This window comes from Babylonia areolata, chromosome 4 (assembly GCF_041734735.1).
Source record: "Babylonia areolata isolate BAREFJ2019XMU chromosome 4, ASM4173473v1, whole genome shotgun sequence".
Classification (NCBI taxonomy): Eukaryota; Metazoa; Mollusca; class Gastropoda; order Neogastropoda; family Buccinidae; genus Babylonia; species Babylonia areolata.
In genome coordinates, this window is record NC_134879.1 from 22,693,202 (window position 1) to 22,719,286 (window position 26,085).

General features: G+C 42.4%; 1 protein-coding gene across 18 annotated transcripts in view; it reads right to left on the bottom strand.

Moving 5' to 3' along the window:
• LOC143280962 (ryanodine receptor-like) overlaps positions 1-26,085 on the bottom strand; it is a 224,004-nt gene that overhangs the window by 110,220 nt on the left and 87,699 nt on the right. For all 18 annotated transcript variants that reach the window (XM_076585792.1, XM_076585799.1, XM_076585793.1 and 15 more), the window contains 12 exons: positions 25,753-25,902; positions 23,676-23,791; positions 21,039-21,094; positions 19,083-19,181; positions 18,528-18,626; positions 17,741-18,002; positions 14,646-14,919; positions 11,957-12,167; positions 5,614-5,743; positions 3,472-3,711; positions 2,304-2,529; positions 1,354-1,610 (listed from right to left, as the gene is read on the bottom strand). In XM_076585792.1, the coding sequence (XP_076441907.1) occupies positions 1,354-1,610; positions 2,304-2,529; positions 3,472-3,711; positions 5,614-5,743; positions 11,957-12,167; positions 14,646-14,919; positions 17,741-18,002; positions 18,528-18,626; positions 19,083-19,181; positions 21,039-21,094; positions 23,676-23,791; positions 25,753-25,902 (2,120 nt within the window). The remainder of the gene's footprint in view (positions 1-1,353; positions 1,611-2,303; positions 2,530-3,471; positions 3,712-5,613; positions 5,744-11,956; positions 12,168-14,645; positions 14,920-17,740; positions 18,003-18,527; positions 18,627-19,082; positions 19,182-21,038; positions 21,095-23,675; positions 23,792-25,752; positions 25,903-26,085) is intronic.

A 26,085-nucleotide genomic window follows, 5' to 3' on the forward strand; every position in this document is an offset into this window, starting at 1 on the left:
CTGATGAAACTTCAAAATTCTTGGTCCTCCACTGAGGGCTGAAGTATGGCCCATGTCTAGGGCTGCAGGACTACTTATGCAAAGAGCTGCAGTACATTTCATACCTAAGACTACACTATGACTTATGCCTAGTACAGATTATGCGAAGGGCTGAAGCATAATTTATGCCTATGGTTGCAGTATGACTCATACCTAGTGTTGCAGCGCAACTAATGCCTAGGGCTGCAGTATGACTTATGCCTAAGGCTGCAGTATGACTCATACCTAGTGTTGCAGTACATTTTAAGCTTTGGGCTGCAGTATGACTTATGCCTAAGGCTGCAGTATGACTCGTACCTAGTGTTGCAGTGCAACTAATGCCTTGGGCTGCAGCATAACTTACGCCTAAGGCTGCAGTACAACTCATACCTAGTGTTGCAGTGCAACTTATGCCTAGGGCTGCAGTATGACTTATGCCTAAGGCTGCAGTACGGCTTATACCAAGGGCTGCAGTACAACTTATGCCTAGAGCTCAGTATAACCTATGCCTAGAACTGCAATACGACTTATGCCAAGGACTGCAGTACAACTAATGCCTGGAGTTGCAGTAAGACTTATCCCTTAAGCCGCAGTACAATTTATGCCTTGGTTTGCAGTGTGACTTATACAACATATGCCTAGGGCTGCAGTACAATTTATACCTAGAGTTGCAAATACGATGTATACCTAGGACTGCAGTATGACATATGTCTAAGACTGCAGTAGGACTTATACCTAAGGCTGCAATATGACATATACCAAAGGCAGCAGTACGACTAATACGACAAACTACAAGCCCAAGGCTACAATAAGACTTATACCTAAGGTGGCAGTACGACCAATAAGAGTAACTGCAAGCCCAAGGCTGCAATACGACTTAACCAAAGGCTGCAGTACAACCGATATGACTAACTGAAAGCCCAAGGCTGCAATAAGACTTATACCTAAGGACTGCAGTATGACTAATACAATCAGCTGCAAGCATGAAGCTGCAATATGACTTATACCTAAGGCTGCAGTACAACATATGCCTAAAGCAGCAGTATGACTTATACCTACGGACTGCAGTATGATTAATACAACTAACAGCAAGCACAAGCCTGCAATACCACTGATCGCTAAGGCTGCAGTACCACATATACCTAAGGCTGCAATACGACTAATACCCAAAGCTGCGGTATGACTAATACCTAAGGACTGCAGTACGACTTATACCTAAGAACTGCAGTACGACATATGCCTAAGGCTGCAATATGACTTATACCAAAGGACTGCAGTACGACAAACACAACTTAACCCTAAGGACTGCAGTAAGACCGATACAACCACACCCACCTTCCTCCTCAGCAGCGGTGTGGACGGGCAGGATGAACTGCAAAGCCAGCACACCCTCCAGATCCTCCATGGACACCAGGGAGCGCAGGATGGCACGGGCCCTCAGCGAGTCGCTGCGCCCCGCCTTGATGGTCTCTGCGTCGGGGGCGCACTTGCCCAGCAGGTCCACCAGGGAGGAGTAGAAGTCCAGGATGGAGGCTCCCATGTCGATGTAGTCCTCGTCGTCCTCCGGTGGCAGCGTGTGGAAGTTGTACTTGCTGCGGAAGTCAAAGGGTAAAATAAAATAAAAAGGTAGTGACTCAACTACTGCATCAAAGATGATTGTTTGTTTGTCAAAAATTACAGTAGCTCCCATGCTGAAACATATCTCACCAATGCAAACAGCAAACTGATGATCGTAACAGCATGTTCAAGAAAACTTTATATATATATAAAAAAAAGGGTCTATAGAGTATATGGACTGCAACTCAACTCATATGTTCACTTACTTGTGCTGCAGATTTTTACATGAATGATAATCTTATAATGTTCCTAAATCAAGCATGACTTTTATTCATTTAATTCTGATATAAAGTTTCAAACACAGAAAACAGAGCTAAAAAATTAATATATCTTTGTTCGCCTTAACCTCAGATAAATGATTAATATAACATACCTTTGTCTCTCTTATCAAAAGCTAAAAGATTAACACAATATACCTTTGTTGTCTTAAAGATTAATATATCTTTGTCTTAACCTGTGCTAAAAGATTAATATAACATACATCTGTCTTAACCAGAGCTAAAAGATTAATATAACACACCTTTGTCTGTCTTAACCAGAGCTACAAGATTAATACAACATACCTTTGTCTTAACCTGAGCTGAAAGCATGCTAAAATATTCATCTGGTTTCTAAGGCTGTAAACTCCCAACATTCATATGCATCGCTCAACCAGAGATTTGTCTGACCTCTGAACCAGGTAGTTGCCGCCAGAGTCATCGTCGTCGTTCATGGCGGTGAGGAAGCTGGAGGAGGTGGCGTCCCTGCTGGCTGCGATCTGCTCCGACATGCGCACCCCATCCTTCATGGCCTTCAGGAGGCCCCCACCCTCCCCGCGAAGTGCCGGCCCCAGGCACTCGGGCCGCCGGATCAGCAGCCGCACCACCAGGTTAGCGTTCTCCTCCACGTTCTCTCCTGAAACGTATGGTTGGTTGTTGTGTTGGTGTTATGGTGGTGGGTATTTCTGATTCTTTAGTTCTGTACTGTTGTTAGGTTGTTTGAGTGTGTGTGTGTGTGTGTGTCTGTGTGTGTGTGTGTGTGTGTGTAAGGAGACAGGGAGAGAGAGAGGAAAGACAGAGAGAAAAAAGTGTTTGTGTGCGTGCATGTGTATGGTGTTGATATCTGTTTTGTCTGCGCAAGCACACCTGTAGTACATTCCGGCAAAACACTCTAATCTGTCCCCTGACATATCAGGCCGCACACCTCCGCACCAAACCTCACAACACCCTCAAACACACTTGTATTCCCTAGCACTCAGAACTGCTGGTTTGCTGTCATTTTATCATTCATGCCCGCTTAACAGTCCAGCAGTGGTTCTTGACAACCATTTTTGTTTTTGTTTTATTTTGTCCTATCCTAGATATAAAATGTCTTAGATATTGCTATGATTCTAATACGGGAGATAAACATGCGAACATTCACATAGGTGCAACACATCGTCAAAAGCACTGAGAGAGACAGAGAGAGGTAAAGAAAGAGAGTTAGTAAGAAAGAGAGTGAGCAAGACAGACAGTGGTATAATACCATAAAAACATGTTACACTTCATACAACCTTTTTCCCATACATTACTCATCCTTGGAAGAGATGTACATATACAAAAAAATTCTTCTTTTATTCTAATCATTGCAGTTTTTCCTGGAGGGTAGGGGGTGGGTTAGGGGAGTGGGGGAGGGAATACAGGTTGTTTAAACATGATTCTAAGACAAGACAGGTTTCAGTTTCAGTTTCAGTTTCTTAAGGTGGTGTCACTGCATACAGACAAAACCATACACGCTACACCACATCTGCTAGGCAGATGTCTAACCAGCAGTGTAACCCAACGGTGCTTTGGACAGGACGACACAGCAGCGACTCACCATTGACCCAGACGCAGAACCTCAGGAAGTCCAGGAACCTCTCCCCCTCCACAGGGTCCCAGCCCAGGTCAGGGTAGCCCTTCTCGATGAGCTCGGCATTGCTCTGGAGGCCGCAGCGTGACAGGTAGATGGCCACCTTCTCCAGGTGCGACTCCCTGAGGGCCAGAGCCAGCTCATTGTTGTCCATCAGGGAGGAGCACGCCACGTCCAGGGGGCACGACCCGCGCAGGGACGGCCGGGCTGAGGGGGACACACAGCACAGGGAGGGAGTGAATGAATTGCAGGCAAATACACACACACACACACACACATGCAGGCAAGTACATTCACACACACACACACACACACACACACACACACACACAATGTGCCGTGGTACAGTTTCAGTTTCAGTAGCTCAAGGAGGTGTCACTGCGTTCGGACAAATCCATGTACGCTACACCACATCTGCCAAGCAGATGCCTGACCAGCAGCATAACCCAACGTGCTTAGTGAGGCCTTGAGAAAAAAAAGAAGGTGAATAAATAATAGATAAATACATTAAAAAAAAAACACACACACCTACCACCACTACTAATAATATGTATAAGGCGCAAAAGCTTGATGAAGTCAACTATAAGCGTACATAAATAAGTAAATAAATAATAATTATCATATAAAAAAAGGTAGTAATGATGATAATAATAATAATAAATACATAAATGAATAAATAAATAAATAAGACAACACTGATGATAAATAAGCAAATAAATGTAAAACAATAAGACACACATTCACAAATACACCCACACATGCATAACAGATATGCACCAAACATGCAGTTTCACAGATATGAAAGCACAGTCAAATACACATAAACGTACATGAGCCCCAACACACACACACACCACACACACATTACCCTGCACCTCCTCTACCCCCCTCCTCCACACACTCATTTCTAGGCTATGTATCGCAGCTTCCACGGCACACACACACACACACACAGATGAACACTTACTTGTACAAGCACACACACATACGCCCATATCCCCCACCCCCAACCCCACACACATATATACAAATATATATATACACACCCGCACATTCCAATATCCCATTGCTCCCACAGTGTAGGCATGCATACACTCACACTCACATACCTCATCCTCTACCCCCCCCCCCCCCCACACACACACACACACCCTCCCCACACACACATACGCACATGTACAGAACTCTCCTGACACGTGTGTACACTTACACCCTCGCGCATGCACAAACCCACTCAAACATACAGACCCATACATACACACAAACACACACGCACAGAGGCTGCCACTGACTGGCTGCAAGAGGGATGGGAAAAGATCTCTGATGCCAAAAATGTGGCATCTAGTGTGTTGCTCAGTCTATTGTATTTGGAAAAGCCCACAGAGACTCTGTTCCATTTTGAAGAAATTTGCGCTATGTTGGTTTGGAAATGATGCCGATATTTGTTTGATTTGCAAAACATCACGCTCTGCCTTTCATGTTAGACTTATGGCTGCTCCCTCTCTCTGCTTTTATTTCTTTGAGGGGATTGATGGTGTGATGGCCTTGTACCTGTTCTTTCTGATATTCTTTGACATCGGAAATCCTCAGAAAAAAAAAAAAAAGCTGTGGTACAATACATGAATAAATGAATAAAGAAGGGCAAAAATCTGTTCAAACACACACACACACACATCTGCTGTGGTACAATACATGAATGAATGAATAAATAAAGGGGTGAAAATCTGTTCAAACACACACACACAAACACACTCTCAGAGACTGGTTGTAGTACAGTACATAAATTAACAAATAAATACAAGGGGGAAAATCTGTTCAAACGCACACACTCACACAATGTGCCATGGTATAATACATGAATGAATGAATACATAAAGGAGAGGAAATCTGTTCAAAGATTTCCAAACACACACACACACACACACACACACACATACACGCACACACACATACACACCTGCAGACAGACAGACAAATACAAACAAATATACAGGCCAATACTCTATGTTTTGGGGTTTTTTTTTGCTTTTTGTTGGTTTTTTTTTCACTACAAATCCAATGCGACACCAAAGAAACCCCCCCTGGCCCAAACACAAGGAGCTGACTCACCCAGCAGCATACTGCTGTTGTCCAGCAGGTAGCTGAGATGCTCAAACATGGCACGCTGGTTCTGGCGACTGGTGCGACAGAAGTAACACAGGAACCGACAGCACATCACCACCATCTCTGCCGCCGCATCCTGGGGAAACACACATCACCCTTCAGTCATGTATGTATCATGACAGTCGTGTCTGACTATGACCATCACAACAGCAGAGGAGGCAACTGCTGTCCTGACTAGTCATCAAGGGTGGAATTTGATTTTGGAGAGTGTCTTGCTAAAAGTTACACCACAACTCTCTCGGCCATGAGCTTTAGGACAGTCAGCCATGGCGTGATCCCCAAAAGGCCAAGAAGCCCCCAAGGCTGCAGCATTCATTGCCAGCACAGTGTTGCCTCCTAGTCTGAGAGTCACAGTCCTTCACAAAAGACTCAGCTGTAAAGGAATTCCTATTGCATTGGAGAAACTATTGATCATACAGCTCCCATTTTGCTGCTGGCCCAGATGAAAGCTTAATGTCAGTCTCTGATCACCCTTCAATCAACAGAGTGAAAACACACACATAAGGTTAAGGTTAAAGGCCCTGTAGCCTTTTAAAGCCATGGGGACAGTGAATTCATATCTACTGTGTCTAGGGCTCGGCATAGGCAGGGCCCAACCCTCTAGTGCTTGAACAGTCACCCAGAAATAAACAACCCTGAGAAATACCTCAGCTCCATACGTTTCACAGAGTACCTCTATACGGGTGAAACCAATCTGCACCACACGTATTATACCTGTATTATAACTAACAACAGTACTTTACAGATACATTACCCTAATTTGACATGCTTCCACTCTTCTCCAGTTTCACAACATACACACACACACACACATATACACAAACACACACTCACACACACACACACTCCCTCTCGAACACAGAGTTAAACCAGATCTGCAAACAGATCTTTTAAACCCTCCTCTCAGAAACCAACTGGTTCTAATTTCAAGATGATATATAACTGAATCCTCCCCCTACCCCTCACAACTCACAGTAATATTTACCAATTTTACTGCATGTTTCTGCCCATATATGCAAGCATGTAGGCACGTATCTAACTGAACATTTGGAGAGTGCACACGTAAGTGAGCAATTGTGTGTGTGTGTGTATGTGTGTGTGTGCGTGCATGCATATGTGTGTGTGTGTGTGTGTGTGTGTGTAAGAGAGAGATACAAAGAAAATGAGTGTTGTCTCTGTGTGTGTTTGTGTATGTTTGTGTGTGCATGTGCATGCATGTGTGTGTGTTTGTGTTTGTTTGTGTGTGTGTGTGTGTGTATGTGTGTGTGTGTGCACGCAATTGAGTGTGCACATGTTTTTGTCCATGCACATGCGCATGTGCATGACAGTGTACATCAGTATGTGCACTGTGTACAGCAAATCTGTGAATGTGTAGATGCATGTGAGTGAATGTGTTCTTTACCGTAAAGTTTATGCTTTGGCATTCATAAATCTCAAAACCCCACACAAAATCTGAGGCACACATTCCACAATGTATGTATAGCACTTAGCCACTGGCCTCTTCTGTTTAGAGCTTCTGAAAACTTCAAAATCTGTTCTGCTTCCACTATTACCCAGAACCCAAACTGTTATTCAGCTTAGAATGTTTATACTATTAACAAGAGCAGAAACTGTGCATTCATAAAATGACAACCAGCTGAGACCAGTCTGACATTTGTATCACCGCACAAGATGTAAACAACACATCGGTAATCTTTGCATGCACAAACATAAACATGCACTCACACACGGGCGCAAACCTCACACTCCAACTCATATATATATATATGCACAGACATACACACATATGTACACACACACACACACACACACACACACACACACACATGATGTGTACTAATAACAAAGCAAAGAACAACTGCTGAACAAAGGTCAACTTTACAGTCCAGTGAGAGACTTTTTTTTTTTTAAGTATGAGGACCAGTAGTGCAAACATGTAAAATAAAATACTTGTGAGCAACATACTACACTACCCTAATTGGGATGTTTTAAGCAATATATGTACTACTCTATTGGGATATTATCTCAAAACAACATAATATATACTACCTTAACAGAATATTTTAAGCAACATTATATATCAGAGCAACATAACATACACTACCCCAATTGAATTTTTTGTTCAAAGCAACGTAACATATCTAATACCTTAATGGGATGTTATCTTAGAGTAACATAATATATACTAACCTAAGGATTTCAGCGGGGGTGAAAAAAATCAACCATGCAACCAAACACACAGGTACAGAGACATGACAAAATTGACTGCAGTACAGAAAAGACATGGATGGAAAATGTAGAAGGCAGCATGTACACACAGCCAGGAAAGTATGTCATCATTCACATCACCTGGATCATGCAGCACAGGACAGGCGGAAAGGGGAGACCAACACGCACACACGCATGCACACCCGCCCGCCCGCCCGCACATACGCACACACACACACACACACGAGTGTTGTCAACAGGGACAAAACAAAAGTTGTAATTTTCATAAAAAAACGACCCCAAAATACCAGTGCTCTTTTCATGTTCAGATAATTGCATCGAAACAGTGGATAGATACAAATACCTGGGAGTTAATTTTTCATAAGAGTGGAAATCTTCACCTTGCAGAAGACCACTTAGCCAAACAAGGAAACAAAGCAGTGCATGCTCTGAAACGCAGTGTGCGAGAGAAAGAAGTCAAGATGGATGTGATGACGCAACTGTTTGACACTTTAGTCACCCCAATTCTCAGTTTCGGCACTGAAGTGTGGTTTCCATTCAATCAAACTGCGACAAACTTCTCCACGCCCTCTATGCTGTTTAACCAATTTAATGCCTTTCTCTCTTCAAAACGCCCATCAGAAAATGTACATGTCAACCTCTGTAGGAGCTTAATGGGCGTACACAAAAGATCAATTAAGTTACCAGTCCTGGCAGAGTTAGGCAGGTACCCCATTTCTCTGACCACAGTGTGTCAGGTTGTATCATTCTGGGTGCACATCATAGAATCAAAAGAAGATAGCTATTTGAGGAAAGCATATAACAATATGTTATCGATGAATTCATTGGAAAAAGTTCCTTGGCTTGATTTTATCAAAAAGATACTGGTTTCAATTGGATTCTCCCCATCGTGTGGGAGAACCAAGACACACCCAACATTAAGAGACTAAAATATTCTGTCATGAATAAACTACAGGATAAGTGTAGTGCATACTCTGACTTGAGATCTCGCCTACTTGTGACAGTTAATTCCCAGTCTTTGAATCACTGGCCAGATGGCACTGGCAACACAATAATACAAAGGCCGAGTTCTCTGTTGCCACTAAGTTATTTCTATCAAGAACTGGCAAAATATATATATGAATGATTTAAAGTTTGCAATCCATAACTATGTCTTGTGGAATATCCAGCATGTGCTCACAACTTATCACTTTTACTTTTTGTTTGTTGTGTTTAGATTATAGTGTCCATAATTCCTATGATGGGTTTTACAACAATTAAATGAGTTCTGAGAGTTCTGAGTTTACACCACCACCACCACCACCACCACCAACAACAACAACACCACCAACAACAACATGCAAACACACACACACACACACACTCACATATACACACAGACGTGTACTTGAGATAGAGAAACTTGTTTGTATATGTGCATGTTTTGCATTGCATTGATATAATTTAAAAACACACACAAAAAAATATGTACTTGAGATAAAGAGACTTGTTTGTATATGTGCATGTTTGGCATTGCTTTGATATAACTTAAAAACAAAAATTTGCACACACACACATTCTCTCTCTCTCTTTCTCTCACATACAAACAGACGTATCTGAGATAGAGAAATTTATTTACATGCTTGTATGCGTGCATGTTTGGAATTACCTTGATAGAATTTAAAAACAAAAATTTACACACACTCACAAAATCTTAACATTAAAGAAAGCCTAAGTCTAATATCTACCACAATATCTGTTTCATGTGACAATCAAAATCAATAAACTACAAGTATATGAAATACAAGCATCATGCTACAAAAATTTTAAAAAAAGGGGAAAAATGCCCCATGCAAACTGACTCCCAACAGACCAAACAAAACGCAATAACCACAACAATATAAACATATCAAATATAAACATATGAAATCAGGGTTGCAAGTTCGGTATGAATACAGCCTGAATGGAAACCTCCCACCCCCTATTTTAGAAAGAAAAATAGCAAATGTGAAAAATCCTTTTACATGAGAGACAATACTTACCCAGCATCTTTTCCGAAACAAATAGATTGCTTGCTATACACGGACAGTAACAGTTCAAGTGAGCAAACATGTCAGTAACAACCACTTGTGCTCGTGTGTGCTACCTTTTTCAGCATGGGAAGGTGCATGATCAAGAAATTAAAAAGCTGATCTATAAACAAAAAATTATTAAAAAAGCCAAGAATAAAAACAAAGCAAAAGAAGTATTTCTCACAAACGCAGTATCTAGCTGGAGAGAAGAGAAAGGCAAGAGACAGACACACAGACAGAGACAGAGACAGAAAAAGAGAGAGAGAGAGAGAGAGTTAGACGGACAAGACAGAGATCTTTATCAGGAATAAGTGCAACCACAACTAACTGGAAAAGGACAGAATGAATAAAAACTTCTAAACACATGATACAACAATCCACTCATCCACACTCACACATACAAAATGACACACATTGCACACATTCCTCAGTGCAGCAGGCAGACAGTCTACTCAGTCACAGCACGTGTGGGTTTGCTGCCTTCACCACAGGACAGGGAGTGGAACACAGCAGAACACAGGGACAGAGACAGACAGAGCGTGACAGGGAGAAGAAGCGTGCTGTAACTGTCTCCACAGCTCTAACACAGGTGAGGGGAAAGCAGGGTGCCTCAGCAAACAGTCCTGTCATTTCTGGCCTGTAAGGTGGGCTCTTGGTCACTGTCTGGTCAGAGCTTCTCCTGTGCTACCGGTAACCATCCAACCCAGCACTGCCACTGACTGTTCTAAAGCCCTCTTGGTCCAGAGAGTAGGCATCAGGACCCCATGCCTCCAACCACACCACCTTCCTTGGAGCAAGACCTCAGTCCCAAACCCACACCAGTAGGTCAGTAAACTCAACCCGTCAGAGTGGGTATGATAGTCGGAACAGCTGTTGCTTCCTCTGCTGTTCTGATGGTCATAGTCAGACATGACCAACCATCATACACAAAGCTGCCAGCAGATGGCAGTGTAAAGCAGATGGCAGTGTAAGGCAGATGAGGCTCGTTTACCCTGATTGGCTGATGGCTCATCTAAGTGAAGGAAAAATTAATTTCAAACCCCTGTAGAGTTTCGGCCACACCCACCAATGGGAACGGCTGTGGGAATCAACACTTAGAAAAAATCTGGAGCCGCAGTCCCTCATACCCACTTGTGTGATTTGAAATCTACAACTCAGCTGGTAAGCTGCTGATTTTGATTTGACAAACACGGATTTGTCAGAACAATACCCAGTGGAGGAAACTTATATGAACTGGAGCTACAAGCCATTTAATCAGATTTCTGTGTAAAAAAAAATAATAATAATAATAATAATGACTGTAAGCACTGTGCCACCTTACACACCAAAAATAACAGAACTGTTAAACATTTCATGACCACTAAAGCTCTAATAATAACACTACAGGATGCAACCTTTACTCACAATGCTAATTCTACAGCATCAACCAACCACACCAACAACATTCCTACAAACACTTTTCAACACCTGTGCACTATCTTGAGCATGGAGAACAACATTAAAACACAAGATCAGTTTGCACAGGATTTCCCTGAAAGCCAGTATTATCATTATATTTTTCTAAAAATAAAATAAACTAAGATCATTTATTCAATTTGAGATCATTCACTCAATCTAAACAGAAGAACTTTGGCTTTTTTTACGTAAGAGAAAAGCAGATTTGGGTTTTTATTTTACAGGTCAGGAAAACGGGCTTAGGTTTTTATACTGGACAGTAAAATCAACCCCCACTGGCTGCGTACCACTGAGGACAAGGTGCAGCATGTGCTGTTCCATCACAGCCATGTATCACAAACATCTGCATGCTACCAGCACCCGTTATTTCTGCCCACACAATGTGAATGCTGTTTTTCAGTGCCAGAGGGCATGACAGGCAGTAAGCATGTAAATAATGTAAAATATCAGCCAAACTAGCTCACTAGCAAACTAGCCTTATGATCCTTATAAAAAAAAAAAAATTAATCAAAAACCAGGCAACCCTCTCCCCTCTGACTCCCCAGAAAACTCACTTTGCTCTGCTCCGTCAAGGCGTCCATGCTGGAGTGAGGTGCCTTGGACTGGGAGGTGGAGGGGTCCTGGGTTGCGGCCCCTGCAGAGGCCTGCTGCTGTAGCTGAGCCTTGTTGAGGGTGTTCACCATCAGCTGCATCACGGTCTCGTGCACCGACAGCTGTCGCATCAAGTCAGGGTGCTGGAAGAACACCTTGTTGTCCATCAAGTCCCTGTAATCAGTTCATCGAATCACTGTAATCAGTCAGTTCATCAGGTCACTGTAATCAGTCCATTGGGTCTCTGTAATCAGTTCATCAAATCCTTGTAATCAGTCAGTCCATCAGGTCAGTAATCAGTTCATCGACTCACTGTAATCAGTCAGTCCATCAGGTCCCTGTACTCAGTTCATCAAATCCCTGTAATCACTCCATCAGGTCTTTGTACTCAGTTCATCAAATCCCTGTAATCACTCCATCAGGTCTTTGTAATCAGTTCATCAAATCCCTGTAATCACTCCATCAGGTCTTTGTAATCAGTTCATCAAATCCCTGTAATCACTCCATCAGGTCTCTGAAATCAGTCCATCAGGCCTCTGTAATCAGTCAGTCAATCAGGTCCCTGTACTCAGTTCATCAAATCCCTGTAATCACTCCATCAGGTTTTTGTAATCAGTTCATCAAATCCCTGTAATCACTCCATCAGGTTTTTGTAATCAGTTCATCAAATGCCTGTAATCACTCCATCAGGTCTCTGAAATCAGTCCATCAGGCCTCTGTAATCAGTCAGTCAATCAGGTCCCTGTACTCAGTTCATCAAATCCCTGTAATCAATCCATCAGGTTTTTGTAATCAGTTCATCAAATCCCTGTAATCACTCCGTCAGGTTTTTGTAATCAGTTCATCAAATGCCTGTAATCACTCCAACAGGTCTCTGAAATCCGTCCATCAGGCCTCTGTAATCAGTCAGTCCATCAGGTCCCTGCAATCAGTCAGTCCACTGAATCTCTGTAATCAGTCAGTCCATCAGGTCCCTATAATCAGTCCACCGAATCATGTAATCAGTCAGTCCATCAAATTGCTGTAATCAGTCCATCAAGTCCCTATAATAAGTTTAATCAAATAATCAGTCTGTCCATCAAGTCCCTGTAATCAATCAAATCACTGTAATCAGTCAGTCCATCAAGTCCCTGTAATCAGTTCATCAAATCACTGTAATTAGTCAATCCATCAGGTCCCTGTACGAAGTCAACCTTGTAATCAGTCCATCAAATTCCTGTGATCAGTCAGTCCATCAAATCCCTGTGATCAGTCCATCAAATCACTGTGATCAGTCCATCAAATCACTGTGATCAGTCCATCAGGTCCCTGTAATCGGTCAGTCCACTGAAACCCTGTAATCAGTCCATGTCCATCAAATTCCTGTGATCAGTCAGTCCATCAAATCCCTGTAATCAGTCTATCAAATCACTGTAATCAGCTAGTCCATCAAATCCCTGTATTCAGTTTTGGGGCTGTCCTGTATTGCATTGCATTGCATTGCACTCACTTGAGGCTGCCCTGTATTGTATTGTGTTGCATTGCATTGTATTCCATTATACTGCATCACATTGCACTACATTGCATTGCACTCACTTGAGGCTGCCCTGTATTGTATTGTGTTGCATTGCATTGTATTCCATTGCACTGAATTGCACTCACTTGAGGCTGTCCTCTATTGTATTGTGATGCATTGCAGTGTACTGTATTGCACTGCACTGGACTGCATTGAGTTCCATTGTGTTACATTGCATTGTATTATGACGCTTTGCAGGTGTACTGTATTGTGTTGCACTGCATTGTAGTGCATTGTACTGCATTGCCCTGCACTCACTTGAGGCTGTCCTGTATTGTATTGTGTTGCATTGCATTGTAATATGATGCATTGCAGTGTATTGCATTGTGCTGCATTGCATTGTATTGCATTGCCCTGCACTCGCTTGAGGCTGTCCTGTATTGTATTGCATTGCACTGCATTGTGATGCATTGCAGTGTACTGTATTGTGTTGCATTCCACTGCATTGTGATGCATTGCAGTGTACTGTATTGTGTTGCATTCCACTGCATTGTGATGCATTGCAGTATACTGTATTATGTTGCATTGCATTGCAGTATATTGTACTGCATTGCCTGCACTCACTTGAGGCTGTCCTGTATTGTATTGTGTTGCATTGCATTGTAATGTGATGCATTGCAGTGTACTGTATTGTGTTGCATTGCATTGCACTCACTTGAGGCTGTCCTGTATTGTATTGTGTTGCATTGCATTGTATTGTGATGAGCAGGTGTACTGTATTGTGCTACATTGCATTGTATTGCATTGCAGTGTAATGTATTCCATTGCCCTGCACTCACTTGAGGCTGTCCCTGTATTGTGTTGTGTTGCATTGCCCTGCACTCACTTGAGGCTGTCCTGTATTGTATTGTGTTGCTTTGCATTGCACTCACTTGAGGCTGTCCTGTATTGTATTGTGTTGCATTGCATTCACTTGAGGCTGTCCTGTATTGTATTGTGTTGCATTGCATTGCACTCACTTGAGGCTGTCCTGTATTGTATTGTGTTGCATTGCATTGCACTCACTTGAGGCTGTCCTGTATTGTATTGTGTTGCATTGCCCTGCACTCACTTGAGGCTGTCCTGTACTGTAATGTGTTGCATTGCACTGCACTCACTTGAGGCTGTCCTTCATGAGCTCCTCCTCGTCGTGCCCAGCCTGCACCCTCAGCAGGGATCGGATGATGCCCAGGGCCTTCAGCAGGTGGTTGATGTCCTGCCGGTTCTTTATGCTGATCACGTAGGTCTTCTCCAGGGCCATCATCAGCTCCCCGGTGCCATTGTACTGGCGGTGCAGCAGGCTGAACATCTCCCGCACCAGGTCCTGCATGGAGATGAAGTCCTCCTGGGCCCAGCGCACCATGGTGGACGTGATCAGCTTCTGCATGTTGTCTGTGGGGAATCAAACCATATCATGTCACGCTTACAATGGTGGACGTCATCAGCTTCTGCATGCTGTCTGCAGGGAATTAAGCCACATCATGTCACCCTCACAATGGGACCCAGAGTGCTGACCGAATGGATCAGAGTTGCCAACCCTCTAAGTGTTTGTAGGAACAACCAGGAAATTTGGTAGAAACATTCTGAATTTGGTAGGAAACGTTTTTGTAGGAACGAACAGGAAATTTGGTGGGAACATTTTGAATATGGTAGTAACACTCAGACTCAAAGCCACATCAGCTCAGTATTTTATCTACAAGGCATACAAACACTTGGGCCTACCTGCAACACCATGCAACTAAGATTAAACTGACTGGCCCTCTCAATGCTGTTTCAATGTGAACACGCACATGATTAGCTGAGCATCATCACATGAGACCATGGTTAGTAGTGACTGCCCTGGCCTCATGATTGACAGATCTGAGCGTCTGGGTAATGTTACGACAGGAAAGCAAGTGACCATGCTATGTAGTCAAAATATAACTTATCGGAACAATGTCAACTTTGGCATAACGTCAGCACAAACTGCGACTGAGTGTAACAAAATACGGCAAAATCGTAATAGTTCACACCTCTGATGGTTACAGCGCTGGATTCTTGCCGGAGTTTCCTGAAATTCATCCCTGGTTCTGGCACACCTCGTGGGTGAAGGGTGGAGATTTCTGTGATCTCCCAGGTCAACATATTTATAGACCTGCTAGTGCCTGAATCCCCTTTGTGTTTATATGCATCCAAAAGATAAAGTATGCATGTTTTATATCATGTAATCCATGTCTGCGTTCAGTGGGTTATGGAAACATGAAAGTACCAAGCATGCATCAACCACAACAGATTCATCAGCAAGTTGATGTTGGTCATGTAATGGAAAGACAAAAAAAAATCATATAAAATAATGAAAATCAGAAAAAATCAAATTAGAATGTCTGCACAAAATGTCATGTTACACCCAGAATATCTGCACAACTTCAAATCATCTTATATTTAGAATGTTTGCCCAACTTCAAATCATTTTTATCTCAAAATATTTGTGCAGTATCAAATCATGTTGTGCTCAAAACGTCTGCACAAAATGAAATCATGTTATGCTCAACCTCTTACCCCCAGGTCGCCCAGCACTTATCACCCATGAAATCCCATGCCAAGGGGAATAACTCTTGCGATTTTCGATAGTGGGTAATTATAAACACTGATTACAAATATAATCATCTTCTTTTGTTGCATATATTTATTTTTCCTGCATTCTACACATAATAAAGTTGCAAAAGAATTTTTGTTTCCAGGCTCTTGTTGCTTTTTGTTTTTACACACACACAAAAAAAATGAGTGTCAAATTTGATGGTCAACTTTGAAAAAATTCTTCAATTACAGTATGATTTTCTTTGAAATAAGTTTATTTGGTCTGCAGTGTCTTCTAACACATCTCCTTTTTATTCTTTTTCTTACTCAACTTGAATTGCAACAATGAGCATGCTGCTTTTTATGTTCTTTTCATTCTGAGAGATGATGTGTCTTCCTATGATGGTGGGGAGAAAAACAACAGCAAACAAACAAAAAACAACAAACCTACCTCACATGTAATTTCTCCAAAATGAAAAGAAAAATGTAATCCATTGAACTAGCAAAATTAGGAAAATCGTGCAGAATGCCAATAAGTATCAGTGCAATCAACGACTGACAGTATCGATTCCGACGGTCTGTCGACCGATTCACGATTTCAGAGGTCCGGCGATCGATTCATGATTTCGTAAGTCCAGCAATCAATTCACACTCAAGTACCAACTACACTCTCAATATTGGTAAAATTCAGTCAGTGGATGTTTAGGTCACTCAGTACGATCGACTTTTACCAAAGTCTCACACAGAAATCATCTTCAGAATGGTCGTTCGGATTACACTACTACTCTCGACAGTCATCAAACTCATCTTGCAACTTTGAGACTTCAGAACTTTGGCAAAACTTAACCAAATCAGTAATATGTTCCACTGAACTAGCACAATCAGTAGGATCGTGCAGAACGCCAATAAATACCAGTGAAATCAAGACTAACTCACTGACAGTATCAGATTCAGAGGTCCAGTGTTGATTCATGATTCTGGAGGTCCAGTGATCAATTCACATTCAAGTGACTAACTTCACTCTCATTGTCGGCAAAACTCGGTCAGCCGACATTTAGGTCACTCAGTTTGATTACTTTTTACAAGATTCTCATGGAAAAATCATTAAAACGGTTCAAAATCATCTTCAGAATCGTCGTTTAGATTACGCTAAAGCTCTCGGCAATCATCAAACTTGTCTTGCAACTATAAAAATTCACAACTTTGTAAAAATTCAAGCAAATCGGACTCTGAAAAGCGCAAAATGCACAGTAGGAAGGGCCGAAAATGAGGCTGTAAATCTCGCGAGAGTCTTGTTTATGTAAACAACAATGCCTACACCTATAGTAAGCATGTGTTTAGCCAGTGGTACCGGGTAGGTTCGGGGGTTCCACTGCAAGCCGCTATTGGCGAGTACAGTGTATAACAGTTAAGTTAAAATGTCTGCATAAAATGAAATTATGTTACACTTAGAATGTCTGCATAACATTAGATTGTGTTATGCTAAGAATGTCTGCAAAACATAGAATCATGTCACCTTTAAAATGTCTCCATAATCTCAAAGTGTGTTATGCTAAGAATGTCTGACAACATTGAATCATGTTACACACAGAACGCCTACACAAAATCAAACCACCAGTTAACTACAGGTATACCAAACACATACACTCCAACTCACCTGGCAGCTGCTCTTCCCCCTGCCCTGTGGCCTTCTCCTGCTCCTGGGACTTCCAGACCAGGGCCATGAGGCGCTGACGCAGGCTGGGCTTGGGGGGGGCCACGGCCTCATGGGGGGCCTCCTCATCCAGGTTGAGCTCCGGCATCTTGCAGTGGTCCATCAGGTTGTTGTGGAAGTGCCGCAGGTTGTCCCGGAAATCCTCCCGGCATGGGCACTCCTCCACCTCGTCTCCCTGCTCCCGGAACCTCAGCATCTTGCGCATCTGGCAACATGACAGTGGTGATGCACACTGAACAGTTTCCATGAATATATTGAAATTACAAAAAAGGTTAGATGTAGTGAACAGTTTCCATGGAAAAATGAAAATTAAAAAAGGTTAGATGTAGTGAACAGTTTCCATAAGAAAGATTAGATGTAAAGAACAGTTTCCATGAAAAAAATTGTGCCCATTTTGCGCAAATTTGTTATGTTCCATAGCTATGTTAAAAGCATATTTATCTACAGCACATGCCTGTTTGAGATCTTTTAAGAACATTTGTAGTGTTGGCTCTACTTAATTGGTTCTACTTTGTATACAAAGAAGTTGGCTCAGTCACCATTCTTAAGTCACACTCCTTCCTCTTCAGACTGCATTATTTTTGTTTGTTCAGCAAAAACAATCACACCAGTGTTAAGTACACAAGACACAGTCATTGCACTTCCAATCTACACTACGCTGATCTGATTTCCCCAAAATTCTAGCAGTCAAATAAAGGGTTAAATACTGGACAAGCTATGGACAGAGTACCTGTTCGTGTGGAGGACACCTGAACTCTTTCGTCTTCTTGGCCGTCACGGCTGAGGGGAGGTCAGCATTCTTGATCTCATTGTACCTTCTGAGCTGGTCCTGCATGGAGAAGACGATGCATAGTGTGAACAACTGGTTGGGAGTATGCTGCTGTACTGCTCTGTGGTGTGTGTGGGGGGTAGGGGGAGGGGGCGGGTGTATGAAGGGGGGGGATGTGTGTGTGTGTGTGTGTGTGTGTGTGTGTGTGTGTGTGTGTGTGTGTGTGTGTGTGTGTGTGTGTGTGTGCGTGCGTGCGTGCGTGCGTGCGTGCGTGCGTGCGTGTGTGTGTGTACACACGCGCACATGACATTTAGTAAAGAGGTAACACATGGATCTGCTATAAGATGATTAAAATCACAGATACAGGACAATTGCAAAGCAACAAATTGAAATGAAAGAAATTTGTGGAACTGAAATGAATGGATTTTACCACGTGCACATTTTTTTTTTTTTTTATGTGAATGTCTCTGTACAGTTTTCTTCCTAAGCATGGGTGTGAGTGCAGATATTGCTCACATTCTGGATGTTGGCGACAAAACCTTCGGAGAAGGCGATGATGGATTCCACCCGATGACGTAGCTGCATGTCATTCAGGTGTTGTAAGACACGACACACCTGCACACACATTGTCACAGTCGAGTAAAACACATCCAGTTACAACCTGACAAAATACACCTGCACACACAGTGTCACAGTAGAGTACAGCACATTAAATTACAACCTGACAAAATACACCTGCACACACATTATCACAGTCAAGTGTGACACATCAGGAACAACATGACAAAATACAACTGCACACACATTGCCACAGTCAAGTAAAACACATCCAGTTACAACCTGACAAAATACACCTGCACACACATTATCACAGTCAAGTGTGACACATCAGGAACAACATGACAAAATACAACTGCACACACATTGCCACAGTCAAGTACTACACAACCAGTTAAAAACAAGACAAAAAATACCTGCACACATATTAAGACAGTACAGACTAACAAATCCAGTTACAACATTATAAAATACAATCTTTTTCAAGACAGAAATTGTTATCAAAGTAAATAAATAAGCACGGCATTGAGTCAGTCTCCATCCATGCTCACATAAATCACTAAGCATGTCCAGAAGACGAGAGCCAGTAGGAGATTCCCACAAATCATATAAAAAAAAAATCAATATATATATATATATATATATATATATATATATATATATCTAGAATATCGAATAATGCATCTTTTATACCCAAAAAAGTGGAAAAGCTTTCGTTCCCCTGTGGTCCACATTTGCAAGTAAACAGAAACATCAAATCAGAATGATTAAAAAAACAAGATCAAAAAAAGATAATCACTTTTGACTCACTTGGGTAAACAAAGTGAGTCTGTTATAACCTAGTGTTTGATCGTCTTGTGTGTATGTGTGTGTGTAGTAGTAGTCTTCAGTTTAACGTCTTCCACTTTAAGTGATATTAGACGAAATGTGTGTGTGTGTGTGTGTGTGTGTGTGTGTGTATGTGTGTCTGTGGTAAACTTTAACACTGCTATTTTCTCTGGAAATACATTGTCTCAAAATACCAAATTTGGCTTAAACATAGTATGAAAAAAAATCTTCACAGTCATACCAATAATAGGCTGGTAGTCTCCTAATTAAGCTGTACTTCCGGATCATTAATGGTTTATTTTGTTGAGATTCTTTCCGAAATCTGAAAATTCTAAAAACAGTTTCCCACGGAGTTGCTAGAAGTGTTTGGTAAGAAGATGACATGACCTCGTATTTCTTGTTCAAAATTGAAAGGAAAGAAATACAAATTCTGGACAAAACAATTATAGTGATACTAATACACCATCAACATATTGACTGCATATAGATATTCCAAAGTAGACACTGAATTAACTGGAACGAACAGAAAAAAAAAATTGAATTGATTGTTTCTTTCAGCCAACTGCAGACTGGTTCATGCAGATCTAGAGATCTACCATGCATGTGTTGTGATGTGCTTGAAGCGATGGCAATGTCTCCTCCACCGCCAAAATAAAAGAATTATCGAGATATAAAACACACAAAAAATTATTTAAACAGTGTTATTATATCCCATACAATCATGTCTGTTTATCACACAAAGAAGAAAATAACATCATTGCTTTAAATATTAAATTTTGTCAAATGACGTCAGTGGGGATTAGTCTGCTTGCTTCGGAACTGAACATGCATGGTACGATCTACATGAGTTTGATATTTTAAAAGGTAAAAGTCTTCTCATTAGTGCCCTGTGCTGTTAATTTCTGTAAACTTTCCCCTCTCCCCCAACCCCACCCATTAATGATGATAACTGTTAGCACTCTGGGCCGATATGCTAAATTGGTAGAGAGCATCATCAACACCCATCATGATTATAATCATGATTATAATGATTAACAATAATTATGATGATTATGAATATGATGATGATTAAACACAGACCCTTACCTCCAGCTTCACAGGCTCATCAAGCTGCATCTTCAGAAGGCCAAACCCTGAGGGATCTGTGGAAGACACGACAGGACCAATGTACATGTATGACAGTCATGTCTGGCTATGACCATCAGTACAGCACAGGAGGCAACTGCTGTCCTCACTATCCGGGCAAGAATTTTGATCATAGTGAAGAGTGTCTAGCCCAAGTTATATCCCCACTTTCTCGGCCCTAAGAGGGCCTTAGGACAGTCAGCACTGGGGTTGTCCCCAAACGCCAACTAGCCCCCAAGGCTACAGCACTAAGCCAGCGCAATCTTGCTTCCTAGTTTGAGAGTCAAAGACCTACACATAAGACTAAGCTGTTAATGGATTCCTATTGCACTTTGCTGTTGGCCCAACTGTAAGCTTTTGTCAATTTCTGATAAAACAGGACAACAGCTTGATAAATCAGACAACTCTAAGGACACAACACTTTGTATTTGTATTTGTATTTCTTTTTATCACAACAGATTTCTCTGTGTGAAATTCGGGCTGCTCTTCCCAGAGAGAGCACGTCGCTACACTACAGCGCCACCCATTTTTTTGTATTTTTTCCTGCGTGTAGTTTTATTTGTTTTTCCTCTCGAAGTGGATTTTTCTACAGAATTTTGCCAGGAACAACCCTTTTGTTGCCGTGGGTTCTTTTACGTGCGCTAAATGCATGCTGCACGCGGGACCTCGGTTTATCGTCTCATTCGAATGACTAGCGTCCAGACCACCACTCAAGGTCTAGTGGAGGGGGAGAAAATATCGGCGGCTGAACCGTGATTCGAACCAGCGCACTCAGATTCTCTCGCTTCCAAGGCGGACGTGTTACCTCTAGGCAATCACTCCACACTAAAACAGGCCACACACTGACCGACTCAAATAAAGCAGCACACACTATGGTCTGCACCCAACGACAGTGGGTCAAGACCAAATTCAGACATAGACATATTCAACTCATTCTACTCCACATACAAGTTCATTCACAATAGGTACTATGATTACTTCCCCTGTGGAGCAGGCACTGGCATTCTTGTACTAAAAAAAACTATTCTAGTTTAGTTTATTCTTGCTTGGTACAGTTGGCGTTCTAAACTGAACCAACAACAGATTCTGGAAATGGTAAAATGAAGCTTTGTTTGACCAGTCAAAGACAGAATCTTACTATGATGGTGCTCAGGTCAGACAGAACCTTACTGCTGTGGTGCTCAGGGTCAGATAGAACTTTACAGTGATGGTGCTCAAGGTCAGACAGAAACTTACTGCGATGGTGCTCAAGGTCAGAGACAGAATCTTACTGCTGTGGTGCTCAGGGTTAGGCAGAACTTACTGCGTTGGTGCTCAGGATCAGACAGAATCTTACTGCGATGGTGCTCAGGGTCAGACAGAATCTTACTACTGTGGTGCTCAGGGTCAGACAGAATCTTACTGCGATGATGCTCAAGGTCAGAGACAGAATCTTACTGCTGTGGTGCTCAGGATCAGACAGAATCTTACTGCGATGGTGCTCAGGATCAGACAGAATCTTACTGCGATGATGCTCAGCGTCAGACAGATTCTTACTGCGGTGGTGCTCAGGGTCAGACAGAACTTTACCGCGATGGTGCTAAAGGTCAGATAGATTCTTAGTGTTGTGGTGCTCAGGGTCAGACAGAATCTTACTGTGATGGTGCTCAGGATCAGACAGAATCTCACTGCGATGGTGCTCAGGGTCAGACAGAATATTACTGCTGTGGTACTCAGGGTCAGACAGAATCTTACTGTGATTGTGCTCAGGGTCAGACAGAATCTTACTGTGATGTTGCTCAGGATCAGAGAGAATCCTACTGTGATGGTGCTCAGGGTCAGACAGAATCTTACTGTGATGTTGCTCAGGATCAGAGAGAATCCTACTGTGATGGTGCTCAGGGTCAGACAGAATCTTACTGTGATTGTGTTCAGGGTCAGACAGAATCTTACTGTGATGGTGCTCAGGGTCAGACAGAATCTTACTGCTGTGGTGCTCAGGGTCAGACAGAACTTTACCGCGATGGTGCTAAAGGTCAGATAGATTCTTAGTGTTGTGGTGCTCAGGGTCAGACAGAATCTTACTGTGATGGTGCTCAGGATCAGACAGAATCTCACTGCGATGGTGCTCAGGGTCAGACAGAATATTACTGCTGTGGTACTCAGGGTCAGACAGAATCTTACTGTGATTGTGCTCAGGATCAGACAGAATCCTACTGTGATGGTGCTCAGGGTCAGACAGAATCTTACTGTGATTGTGTTCAGGGTCAGACAGAATCTTACTGTGATGGTGCTCAGGGTCAGACAGACTCTCACTGCTGTGGTACTCAGGGTCAGACAGAATCTTACTGTGATTGTGCTCAGGGTCAGACAGAATCTTACTGCGATGGTGCTCAGGGTCAGACAGAATCTTACTGCTGTGGTACTCAGGGTCAGACAGAATCTTACTGTGATTGTGCTCAGGGTCAGACAGAATCTTACTGTGATGGTGCTCAGGGTCAAAGACAGAATCTTACTGTGATGGTGCTCAGGGTCAGAAAGAATCTTACTGTGATGGTCCTCAAGGACAAAGACAGAATCTTACTGTGATGGTGCTCAGGGTCAAAGACAGAATCTTACTGTGATGGTGCTCAGGGTCAAAGACAGCGGGGCAGAGCAGGGACAGAAGGTGGTGCAGGTCATCATCATCCAGCAGACCCATCACCAGCAGGTTGTTGCACACCTTCACCAGGGGCCTGTGCACACACACACGCACACACACACACACACACACACAATCACACACACACACACACACACACAAATGCACACACACACAAACACACACACCACATCATTACCAACACCTTGACACACACACCACATGTCATAATATGTCATCACAGCACACATACATCTTCGCACACACATCACAGCTACCATGTTCACCCAAGTTTTCATGCAATCCATGTTTTCTTGTATTCCCGTACTCTCTCTCTCAGTTATAAGCCCCCCCAACCCTCCTATTTTCTTACTTTATGACCCCCCAAGTGTTTTCTCACTGTGTGGGCCCCAAGGTTTATTCTCATGTCACCAGATACCGCGTTTTCTCTTACTTAACCAGACCTCATGATTTCTCTCACTTCACCAGCACCCAGGTTTTCTCTCACTATAAGAAAAAGTGTGGGACTGCAAGAAAGCCTGGTCGGTCATTCCTGTGCCATGCTCACATCATAACATCATGCACACACCTTGACATACAGGCAACTAGGAACAGGGGAACAACTTAAAATGCCTGTTTCTGTCTGACAGAGTACACCTATTTCCCTGCTCAGAGATAGGCAGTGTCTCACCGGACAACTGGACTCATCTCTCAATAAGTGACAAGCAAAACAGCTAATCAGTTTAAGTGTTACTCATATCAAACCTCTCCAGGCATGTTCCAACTTTTAAAGCAAAAAAAAAAAATCCAAAAAAAACTGTATTCAATGAAGTACCATAAAATGTCTTCAAAGCCAAAATATCACCTATAATCATCTGAGATGCACAGGTTTCATTAACCCTTTCGCTGCCAGGAAAATAAGATTTAAGTGAAATCTATTTGCCAGGGTTTTTTCACAAAAAACGGGTATAAATTTTCAAAAAATTCTGTGGTCTTTGTTATTGGAGAAAGACCCATAAAAGTATATATTTTCTGAAAGGGAAACGAATAAAGAATACAAAACACATGATGTTTTCCCATTTTATGCATTTTAAGTGACATGCTGTTGTTTTCAAATCAGTGTTTTGTTTTTTGTCACATTTTCAACTTGTTCATTACATTAGTCTGGTAATTTGCACAAAAATATCATTTTCTGGACAAATGGATATCTGCACACACAAAATCATACTAGAACAACCACAATATAAAAAAAAAACTGAAAAAGAAATAGATGCATTGTGACTTCTGCAAGTGATAATATGGATGTGAGGCCACGCCCCCTCAGTCTCCACCCCCCTCCTCTTCACCCCTCTCACACCGTCACTTCATCAGACCGAGTTGGCTGAGTGCCAAGAAAATAGCTCATACGGTGCCCTGCTAAAAATTCGTCTGCTAGAGTTGAACAGCCTGCATCACTCACTGATAGTTGTATCTTGGCCACTCTCTTGATTGCTCCCTTTATTTTCTATCAAATCGTCCTATAAATGTTCACCACTGTCTTCTCCTTCGAATTTATGCTCCAATTCTTTCTGAGCATTAGCTAAAGAAAGTAATCTTGGTTGATTTAGTTCGCCACGAGCGCATGTCTTGAGCACGGAGTCAGTCCGACATTTTGTTGAGCGAGCGAGGAGAGGAGCCAGGCAAAGACTGCGGCCAGTAACCCAACCAAAACGTTCAAATAAAGGACTGCCTTATGACGCAGATGGTGTTTCTAGCTATGAATAGAATCCAGAAAGATTCCCCAAGCTAAAGCTACCAGCATTTTTGTCAACGAACTGAATGCAAAGCAGGGAAAAGTCAGAATATTTCGATGACGAGTTATCTCGTCATGCAGGCAGCGAAGCATACATGCTTGCCATGACGAGTTATCTCGTCATGCAGGCAGCCTAGGGGTTAATGAGCAAGTACAGACAACGTAACATGATATACAGCCTGTAAAACGTGTTGGTACACACACAAAAAAAAGAGGTCAAATCATTCATCTTAAACTGCTGCACACAAGCGCTGATGACTCACACAAAGAGGTTGGCATTGGAGCCGCCGATGGGGTCCCGTATGTGGGCAGCTCCTTTCTCCATGGCTGTGGTGAGGGACTGCATCACGAAGGACTTCAGCTTGTCCATGGGGAAGTAGGGTGCTGTGGAGTCCCTGCCGTTCTTCTGGATCCTGCACTCACAACACACAGTACTCATCCTTCACTGACTGAAGTCATCATGTTAGCAGTTCATGACAGTCAGCAGTGAAGTGATGGTTTGAATGAGACACTGTAATGAACGTTAGGATATCTGCTCTGGAAGAACAAACTCTGTGTTCAATCATATTAAGCCAGCTGGATCTAATAAGGAAAAT